Consider the following 10,946-nt stretch of genomic DNA (forward strand, 5'->3'; position numbering starts at 1 on the left):
CAACCTATCTCATTTCAATGCCCTTAAATCATTGATTCTTCTCTACTAAAATCCCAAAATCCACAACTTTCGTATCCTTCTTTATGTATATATAATTGATTTTTAGAGAGAGAGGAGAGAGAGAGAGAGAGAGAGAGAGAGAGAGAAGGGGGAGGAGCAGGAAGCAGCAACTCCCATATGTCCTTTGACCAGGCAAGTCCAAGGTTTCGAACCGGCAACCTCAGTGTTCCAGGTTGACGCTTTATTCCACTGCACCACCACAGGTCAGGCCGGATCTCTTCTTAAATACCAAATCCCAAGCTCAGGGCTCACTTCTATAAATATTCCAGAATCTTTAGTTCTGAAATTTGTCTACTGTTCTTCCAAGTCCACAGTCCTGAACTAGCTCCTCGGGAGAGGCCACAAATTCAGTCCTGGGCCCACTTCCTACTCATCTGCCCTGGAGTCTCTTCTTCCTCTGTTGCTGGCTACATCTCAAGGTGGGTGTGAGCAAGGCTGATGGTATAATTGGGAGGTGAAATAGACACTTATATAATCAGGACTGTTACATAATCAGGTGAAATGAGACAGTTACAAAATCTGCCCTTTGCTTCCAAGTAATATAAAAGCAAACCATTCCAGAAATCACCATCTGACCATCACTGTTAGTACCATGATGATGGTCTCAGGGCTGCTTCTGGTGGCTTTGCTGGCCTGCCTGACTATTATGGTCTTGATGTCTGTCTGGCGGCAAAAGATGTTCTGGGGAAAGCTGCCTCCCGGTCCCCCTGCATTGCCCTTCATTGGGAACTACCTGCAGCTGAACACAGAGCAGATGTACAACTCCCTCATGAAGGTAATAAAAAGCATAGAGATGGGTGGTAAGGTGGCTCTAGATCATTGTGGCAAGGTGTTGGCAAGGTTGGACGGAAATCTTAGGTAGGGGGAGAGTTGAAGTTTTAGCATCAGGCTCTTAGCCAAGAGACATCAAATCTTAGGATGTTCAGTCCCTCGATTGTTAGAGTCTGGGAAAAATGAATCCCAGCCCATGAGGTCTGAGTACAGAGCCAGTTCAGAGTTGGGGCTGCTCCCTCTAACCACCCCACCTCCTCCATCAGATCAGTGAATACTATGGTCCAGTGTTCACGGTTTACCTGGGCCAACGGCCAGTTGTGGTGCTGTGTGGATATGAGGCTGTGAAGGAGGCTCTGTTGGACCAGGCAGAGGAATTCAGTGGACGAGGCATGCAGGCCACCTTTGACTGGCTCTTCAAAGAACATGGTGAGGAGAACCCTGGGTAGGAGAATGTTGTCAAGCATACTTGATGGCCTCAGTTTCCCCAGCATTCATCTCCCAACTCACCCACTCACTCAAGGTTGTGGAGGGGTCCTTCCTCTGGTCTCCTCTTTCCCCATCCCTGTTTACCCCATGTCCTCTTTAGCTTATCTTAGTGTTTCTGCATCTCTCTGCTTCACTCTGCCTATCTACCAGTTCTCTCTCGCTAGACATCTCTTCTTTCTTTACATCTCTTAGAAGCTCTTGGGATTTTTGCTTTGGTGCCCTTTTCCTCTATCTCCATGTGTCTTTTTGTCTTTTTGTCTTTCTCAGCTTCTGTACTTCCCATGTTTCTCTCTCCCTTTCCCTGCCTTTCATTTTTCTCTGTCTTAGAATCTCACATTGTTTCTGCTTCAAAATCCCTATGCCACCATCTCCTGGTAACAGTAATCCTCTCTACAGACCCTCTTTGTGTATCTGTATGTGTTTTTCTCTTTTCTCCTGCTCTGTTTAAAAATCCTCCATTTTTACTTCTATCTCCTAGATCTCTACATATCTCTCTTGCCTCCTTCCCTCCTCTATCTCTTTCTCTCTGTCTTCATGTGAGTGTTCCTGCTTCTCTGTTTCTCTGTGCATCTGTCTTGGTCCTTTCCTTCTGATTTTCTTTCAACTGTTCTCTATTTCTTTCTGTATTTCTCTAACTCCGAGTGTCTTCTCTATCTCTTTGTCTCTCTCTCTCTCTTCAAGTCTACTCCCTCTCCACCTGCCCCTCTCTGCTCATCCTCAACTCCTACACTCCTTCCCCAGGTGTGGTGTTCAGCAGTGGGGAGCGTGCTAAGCAGCTCCGTCGGTTCTCCATAGCCACGCTGCGGGAATTCGGCATGGGCAAGCGAGGCATCCAGGAGCGCATCCAGGAGGAAGCAGGCTTCCTCATCGAGGCCCTTCAGGGCACACGTGGTGAGCTGGGGACTCCAGAGTAGAGAGCAGGAAAACACCCTGTATTCAAATGTGCATTCTGGTGTGGGAAGGAAACTAGGCTGTGGGAAGGCATTCATAGAATTCTCAAACTGCCATCAGACCACCATGTCTCCCTCAAATCCCCTCTCTCCTCCACCCACCCATATCCCAGGTGACTACATCGATCCTACCTTCTTCTTGAGCCGAACCGTCTCCAATGTCATCAGCTCCATTGTGTTTGGAGATCGCTTTGACTATGAGGACAAAGAGTTCCTGTCAATGCTGAGCATGATGCTGGGAAGCTTCCAGTTCACAGCTACACCCACAGGACAGGTAACCGATCCCAACATATCTCCACTGTGACCTTGCCACAACTGCTCCCCTGCACAGACACAGGTGCCCCAAACTCCTATCTTCCTCCACACAGAGTCTCTTCAAAACCAGCTTTCTCATTTGGGCAACTCATCAGTTGTGCAGAAACCCAAGACAGGTGCCCAATATCCAGGCTCCAATACCTAAATATCTCAACTAAAACTCCCACTACAGAAAAAGGAAGGGAAGGAAGGGAAAGGAAAGGGAGGTAAAGAAAAGGAAGGGAATGGAAAGGAAAAGAAGAGAAAGGCAAGGAAAGGAAGAGAAATAAAGGAAAAAGAAGGGAAGGGAAAGGAAAGAAAGGAAATAAATAAATCTGGATAGGTGTCCCAATCCATCTCATCTAATTGGACTGGGGCCCTCATACTTAACTCATGAAAACTAAGACATCTGTTTCCATACAGACCCATCTAAATACCTAAACACCTGGACAGATGCCATTAACCAGTGCTTCCCTTGCCCAAGACAGGTCCCACTCCCATCAGGTGATGTCCACCACCAGCTGTCCTCTTCCCTTCTTCTCTCCCACCCTCAGCTCTATGAGATGTTCTACTATGTGATGAAACACTTGCCAGGACCACAGCAACAGGCATTTAAGGAGCTGAAGGGACTGGAGGACTTTATAACCAAGAAGGTGGAGCAGAATCAACGTACACTGGATCCCAACTCCCCTCGAAACTTCATTGACTCCTTCCTCATCCATATGCAGGAGGTACACGTCAGCAGCCAGTGCAGAGAGGTCCCAGGCCAAGAAGAGGGAAATCCTGCTGGAAGTAGGGAAGAACAGAGGCTCATTCAGATTACTCCTTCCCATCATATTAATCATCACAACCTAAATTATAATTGACCATCAGTGTTGTCTCTACTAAGCCCTTACCCATGGGCAGGACTTGTGTGTACAAATCATAATAACAAGCACATCTATAACACTACTGAGTACCAGGCACTATTTTAGGAACTTTACCATAATCACCTACTTAAAACTCACACCAGCTCTTGGAGGAGGCTCTACTATGACTCCAATTTTAACAATGAGGAAACTGAGGCCAAGAGTGTATAACAGCTATGCCTGAGGTCACACAGTGAGAAAGCAGTTGAACCTAGCTCAGACACAGGTCTCTCAGACTCTAAGGCCAGTACATTCAGCCACCATGCTCTTACCTTTCATATCAGAAATGCCAGTGTGAACAGGTGACCTGGATTTACTATATGACCTTGGAAGGTCCCTGTCCAAATCTGGATGTGGATCTCCTTTCTGTGAAGAAAGGAGATGGAGCTTTACGAAATATGAAGTTCAAGGTAAAAGAATCATGAAGTGGCTTCAACAAGATTTTTACTGAAAAATTGGATGCTGTTTCTTAATTAACATTCTCTCTGTGTGTCAGAAAATATGTCTCCCTTCAGCTCTCTGACATATTCTATCATGTTCTCTCTGTCCTTCACACTCACTGTATCTCTCTCTGTTCCTCCGCTTCTAAGTATTTCCACAATGAAAAAGTGAAACTAAGCTGATAATTAAAGAACAGATAATCTGCTGGGTAAAGAATATGAAAAGACCATTTGGTACAGAGCCAGAAGCCTGGGCAAAGGCCTGACAGAATTAGGTACCTCTTCCTACTTTTGGTCTGGTCTACAAGAGATGGGTATAGGGAAAACCCCAGAAAGACCCTGAGAGCATGGGGGAGTGGGCTTGGCTGAAGCAGTCTCTCCTTGCAGGAACAGAAGAATCCCAACACAGAGTTCAATGTGAAGAACCTGGTGATGACAGCACTTGGCCTTTTATTTGGGGGTACCGAGACAGTCAGCACAACCCTGCGTTATGGCTTGCTGCTGCTCATGAAGCACCCAGTTGTGGAGGGTAAGGCTAGAGGGAGCAAGGAAGTGAGGGCCACAGACCCTCAAAGTTCCCCTGAGCCACTGCAATGTTCCCACTTCTCTCAAATCCCTGGACCCTCAGACACACACTGCTAACCAGAACTTAGTGATGATATTCAGCTAATAGGAACCTGCCAAGATTCATCAGCTGTTAAAATATTGAAGATATCTGAACTGACTGGTAAATGACTGCTGCATTGAGCCCACTGGGTGCCTATTACCTGCCCCTCCACTCCTCCCTCAGAACTTTCCCCAAAATCTGGTGCAACCAGGTTAACAGTACCCTACACCAACAATGCTTAGGACCAAAGTGTTTTGATTGACCTACTGTATGTCACACATGGATGTCATGCATGTAATACATCCTGCTATACTTATTTGAAATATTATCCTTGTGCCAAGACCCCTACATTTCTAAAAATATGCTCTTTTATTCCCCAGCCAAGGTCCATGAGGAGATTGACCGGGTGATTGGCAAGAACCGTCAGCCCAAGTTTGAAGACCTTGCCAAGATGCCCTACACAGAGGCGGTGATCCACGAGATCCAAAGATTTGGAGACATACTCCCCATGGGATTCGCCCGCAGAGTCACCAAGGACACCAGGTTTCGGGATTTCCTCCTCCCCAAGGTGCTGCTTTTGCTCAACTTAGCTGGACCTCTAACCTGCTCCCTGTTACCCAGCATCCCATCTTCCTGAGAATCTTCCCAGCCCCTGTCCCACTACCCCAACCAAAGACTTACCCCAGCATGTGTCCCTTCAGAGACACTCAAAATTCATACCTTCCCAAGGCCTCTTACCTCAGGGAATATGAACCCCATGTCCCCCAAAACTCCTGTCTCAGGAATGTAGATGTCATGCCCCTGTACATTCCTCCCTCAGAGAGGATCCTGCCTCTCCTGCCTCCCACTCCTTCTCACCTAGAGCATCCGAATCCTCCCTTTAAACCTGTGCACTTTCAGCATACCCTTTCTCCCTCCACTGTATCAAATGCCCTTTCTTCTCCCCAACAGGGCATTGAAGTGTTTCCTATGCTGGGCTCCGTGCTAAAAGACCCCAAATTCTTCTCCAGTCCTAGAGATTTCAACCCTCAGCATTTTCTAGATGAGAAGGGGCAGTTTAAGAAGAATGATGCTTTTGTGCCCTTCTCCATTGGTAAGAGACCACTGTCTGTTGCCAAGTCACCCATCACACCAACAAGGACCTCCATCATCCCAGCTCCTCTCTCTGAGGTTTAGCGTAGTATCTTCCTCCAACTTGAAAGTCCCTCTAATGATCCACCCTACAGCCAACCAACTGCAATTCCCACAACTACTAAGGTTTTAATCCTAGAAAAAAAGAAGAGGAGTGACTGTACCCATTTCAGGGATGGTAAAAATCAAGGCCCATAGTGAGTCAGAGACTTGTCAAAGGTCACTTAAATTCTTCAGATTCCCGAGAAGGAGATGATAGCACAGTGGCCATATTGGGTGTTTGGGAGAAAGGGTCATCTAACATTCCCATTGCTACAGCCTGGTATGGTATTCCCCTTCATCCCATGTACAAGGGAAACTGAGGCTCAGAGAGGATTAAAGACTTCTCTGAAAGTCTCTCAAGCCACCATATTCCACCCCCTTCTCCCTGGGAGAATACAGCTGGGCATCGGGAGAGGAGACAGGTGGTGGTGAGAGCAAGACTCACCCTTTCTCGCCCTGTCTTTTCAGGAAAGCGCTACTGCTTCGGAGAAGGCATGGCTAGAAAGGAACTCTTTCTCTTCTTCACCGTCATCATGCAGAACTTCCGCTTCAAGTCCCCTCAGTCACCCCAGGACATCGATGTATCTCCTAAACACGTGGGCTTTGCCACCATCCCACCCACCTACACCATGAGATTCCTGCCTCGCTGAACCAGAGCTGACACAGCGCAGAGTTAGTGGGAGGAGCAAATGGGGAGGGCGGAGCCTTAACGGAGTAGGAGGGAGAGGCTAGGCGGAGCAGTGGAGCTAAGGATGGGTCTGGGTTGGAGGAAAGAAAAGTGCAAGGTGAATAGAAGAGGAAGGAGAAACAGAAGGGCTGTGTGTTCACCTTATTAGAGAGATAAATCCTTCATAGCTGGGAGGAGGGGAAGAGAAACCTTACACTATACTGTGAATGATAATAATGGTAGAAGCTATTTTTTATTGAGAAAATACTCTGTGTTAGCTTTTTGCTAAAAGCGTTGCACTTTCACCTCCCGTAATGCTTATAACCTATGTGACCAGAATGGTGTTCGTAAGCATTTTACTGGTTACACAGCTGAGAGTTAGAAAGTTTAAGTCTCTATCTGGGATCCCACAGAACACAGTAAGCGCCACCACCATGGCTGGTTTGCTCAGTGGATAGACCATCAGCTCAGCCTATGGACGTCCGGAGTCGGATTCCCAGTCAGGGCACGCAAGAGAGACAACCATCGCTTCTCTCCTACTTTCTCTTCTCCTTCTCTCCCTCTTCTCTTTCCGCAGCCAGTGGCTGGATTTGTTCAAGAGTGGCCCGTGCTCTGAGGATAGCTGGGTTGGTCTGAGTCTCAGCCTCAGACACTAAGAATGGCTCCATTGAGTATGACCCCAGACAGGGATTACCTGGTTGACCCCAGTCTGGGTGTATGCAGGAGTTTGTCTCACTATCTAACCTCCGCTCACTTAAAAAGAAAAAAAAAAGCTCATCAAATACTGAACACAGGGATGGCTGTACTTAGCCCATTGTCTTTTGAGTAGATTCATAAAAGGCATCCATTTCTCGAGGAAAAACTTATTATATTATTATACAATATGAACAGCGCTGTCCAAAGATTTTTCCAGAGTCATGGCAGGCAGCTGAACTGGCTTCACTACATACACTTGCCCATTTATTCACACTTCAAATGCCAGGGCATCCATCATGTCCCCACCAAATAAGATGGGATCTGATCAGAATGAGATAGAGAAGAGTAGTCAGACCTTTTAGTGAACTGGGCTTGGGAGAGAAACACTTCAGTGAATACTGGGAGAACTTTGGTCATGTCACAGCCACGTACAAGTGTGTGTGTGCATATGCAAGTACATGATTGTGATTGTATGTCCTTTTAATTTAATTTAATTTATTTACTTACTTTTTACGATCTTATTTATTCATTTTTTTAGAGAGAGAGGGGAAAGAGAGAGGGAGAGATAGAGAGAGAACAGGGGGAGGAGCAGGAAGCATCAACTCCCATATGTGCCTTGACCAGGCAAGCCCAGGGTTTTGAACCGGCGACCTCAGCATTCCAGGTCGACGCTTTAACCACTGCGCCACCACAGGTCAGGCTGTATGTTCTTTTGACTGAATTCATGAAATCACTTACTATGAATTTCTAAAGGTTTGTCTCTGGCTGGTGAATCAGGGGTTTGCTGTAAGACCCAGCTGAGAGTCTCAATCGCCTGCTTACTCTCAGATAAGTCAGTATATTTCCATTTAGATGGGCATCCTCAAGCAGTGCACAACTGACCATTCAGACACATCAGTCTTAGATTTGTGTTTCTGATGCTACATAGACCTCTCCCACCTACCAAAAAGATTGCTACACTTGGAGGACCAGTGACTGAGATCAAGTGAGGGAAAAAATCTGGTCCTCTGTATCCTGCAACTTTTGTAACAGGCTATGATGCTTGTTTCCCAATTTCCATTGTCCTAAGTTTAACAACTTAGGTTTCATGAATTGGCTGTTTCTTGCTTATTGGAAAAGGATAGGAATAGATCTATAGGGTCACACCCTGTATTATTATAAACACACTTTTTAACAATCCAGTGTCAAAACCAAACTTCATCCTTCCACGTGCATGTCACTTTAAGAGGCTTCTAGAAACCTCAACTAGAGAAATCTTAGAATTGTGGCATAACAAACTGTTGGATTTTAGAACTGCAGAGTCCACAATTCATAATCTTGGAATATCATATATCCAGAATGTAAGACTCAAGAGTATTTGACACTGGTTTCAAGTACCCAATTCTACAACAAATCCCTGTACACACCCCAGTAAAATTCAATTTATACATACATACATACATACATATATACATAATATTTTGAAAGTGATTCTTGGAACTCTATTTTTTTAATTTTTTAAAAAATTTTTATTTATTTATTCATTTTTAGAGAGGAGAGAGAGAGGGAGAGAGAGACAGAGAGAGAGAGAAGAGAGAGACAGAGAGAGAGAGAAGGAGGGTGGAGCTGGAAGCATCAACTCCCATATGTGCCTTAATCAGGCAAGCCCAGGGTTTTGAACCGGTGACCTCAGCATTACCAGGTCGACACTTTATCCAGTGCGCCACCACAGATCAGGCTCTTGGAACTGTTGATGCTCAGAATCTTAGTATCAGAAGTTCTCCAGCACACATCTTTGTGAACCACATTCCTAGCCCCTCTGTTGGCAGATATCAGTGCTCTAGGCTCAATATTCCTTCTAAGAAAGGGTCAAGAGAATAGTGTAGGAGCTGGAGCTACTTGGATTCTGTCAATGAAACACTTCTCCAGCAGAAGAGAGAATGACTAACAAGTCTTTGCCCTGTAAAAAAAGAGAGGAGAAGGAAGAGATAACACATATTAATCCTCACAGTACTCAAACATGCAACTGGAAAGGAGCAGGAGTCCATTAAGACATTACAAAAGATGCCAAGACAAGTCACAATCTAGCCAGCAATGCCCGGATCACATTTGTTTAGGCGGGACACTCAGCTTTGGTACTCTGAAAGGATCAACTACACAACAAAGAGATAGAGCTGGGGCTGAGGTGAGAACAGGAGGCTTGGGTTCTGGTCTAGGCTCTGCTGCTAACTCCTGGGGACATCTATATATCTATATTTTAAATTTATTTATTGATTTTAGAGAGAGAGGGAGAGAGAAAGAGAGAGAGAGAGACAGCAACATCGATCTGTTCTTGTACATACCCTGACTAGGGGTCAGGCCTGCACTGCTCACACACAAAATTCTATGAATTGGATGTCTTAAAATAACAGAAATATTATGTCTCACAGTTCTGGAAGCTACATCCAAAATCAAGCTGTACTCCCTCTGCAACCTGTAAGGGAATCAATCTTTCCTTGACTCCTGTTGCCTTCTGGTGATTTACTAACAATCTTTGGAGTTCTTGGACTGGCAGCTGTATAATTTCAAACTCTGCCTTTGCCATCACATGTCATTCTCTCTGTTTGTGTCACCACTTAGACAGCCATCTTCCTATAAGGATACCATTCATATTTCAGGATGACTTCATATTAACTAATTATGTCTACAAGGACTGTTTTCAAATAAGATCACATTCTGAGGAACAGTGGTTTAGGATTTCAGCATATCTTCTTGGAGGGGACACAGTTCAACCCATAAAACCCCTTATGTATTAACTTAATTAGCCCTACGAAGCACCTTGTGAGGTGAGCCTATAAGGACTCCATGTTAAAATGAGCACACAGATTTAGAGTAAGGTTAAAGAAGCTGCCCAAAGTCACACAGCTAGGACATGACAAAGGACATATTTGGATGCAGAACAGTTGTGCCTCTCTTGAAATTTCAGGGCTAAATCAGATGGAGCCTCTGCCCCCAGAAGAACTCTGAAGGAGGTGGTGATTTCCAGAAGCAGCATTTTGGAGAAAGGCGGTAGAAGGATGGAAATTCAGATGCTCCAACACCACTGAATCAAACACATAATGTTCCAAGTTCGGTTGCTCCCAGGACTTGTGCAAATTTGTGCATGCACAGATACACACAAATACTGTACATGTATGGCGAAGCAGTGCTTTTTGTATACATTAGAGGCACTCTGATATTTTTTTATTCTCTTCTTTTTTATTCCTTAAAAAAAAAAAGCTAGTTGTGACCCTCTGAGTTGCACCATGATTTATAAAAGTGTTGTTAACATTGTCTAGAACAGTGGTCCCCAACCCCCGGGCAGTGGACCAGTACTGGTCCGTGGGCCATTTGGTACCAGTCCGCAGAGAAAAAATAATTTACATTATTTCCATTTTATTTATATTTAAGTTTGAATGATGTTTTATTTTTAAAAAATGACCAGATTCCCTCTGTTATATCCATCTAAGACTCACTCTTGACGCTTGTCTCAGTCACATGATACATCTATCCGTCCCACCCAAAAGGCTGGTCTGTGAAAATATTTTCTGACATTAAACCGGTCCGTGGCCCAAAAAAGCTTGGGGACCACTGGTCTAGAAGGTCTTTCCTGCCCTTTTTCCTGAGATGAAGGACTGTTGTGATGGCAATACTGACAAAAATAACAAGCAAACAAAAAGAAAAGTTTCTTGTCCCTTTATCAAGGTTTCATTCTCCCTTTAATAATCCAGCAAGATCCAGCAAGAAATAAAGGACAATGATTTGCAGGGTTATTCTGAAAGTATTACAAAGCAAACTAACAGAAAGTTAGCTTCAAAGCTTAATACCTAATACAGTGTATACTGTCTACTTAGCATCCTCTTTAGAATCTCTTCCTGGAAATAGGAAATAAGA

General features: G+C 44.8%; 1 protein-coding gene across 2 annotated transcripts; it reads left to right on the plus strand.

Moving 5' to 3' along the window:
* Window positions 1-645: 645 nt before the first annotated feature.
* Window positions 646-10,020, plus strand: LOC136380542 (cytochrome P450 2A13). Of its 2 annotated transcripts, XM_066348454.1 has the most exons (10): window positions 646-835; window positions 1,098-1,260; window positions 2,062-2,211; window positions 2,384-2,544; window positions 3,119-3,295; window positions 4,300-4,441; window positions 4,900-5,087; window positions 5,471-5,612; window positions 6,161-6,288; window positions 10,000-10,020. In XM_066348454.1, the coding sequence occupies exons 1-10, from the start codon at window positions 653-655 to the stop codon at window positions 10,003-10,005; spliced, it is 1,440 nt and encodes a 479-aa protein (XP_066204551.1). In that variant the 5' UTR covers window positions 646-652; the 3' UTR covers window positions 10,006-10,020. The 2 variants fall into 2 exon arrangements, with proteins under 2 accessions (XP_066204551.1, XP_066204550.1); XM_066348453.1 differs by lacking the exon at window positions 10,000-10,020 and having other exon boundaries at window positions 6,161-6,360.
* Window positions 10,021-10,946: the final 926 nt, after the last annotated feature.

The sequence above is a fragment of the Saccopteryx leptura genome, chromosome 9, assembly GCF_036850995.1.
Source record: "Saccopteryx leptura isolate mSacLep1 chromosome 9, mSacLep1_pri_phased_curated, whole genome shotgun sequence".
NCBI lineage: Eukaryota > Metazoa > Chordata > Mammalia > Chiroptera > Emballonuridae > Saccopteryx > Saccopteryx leptura.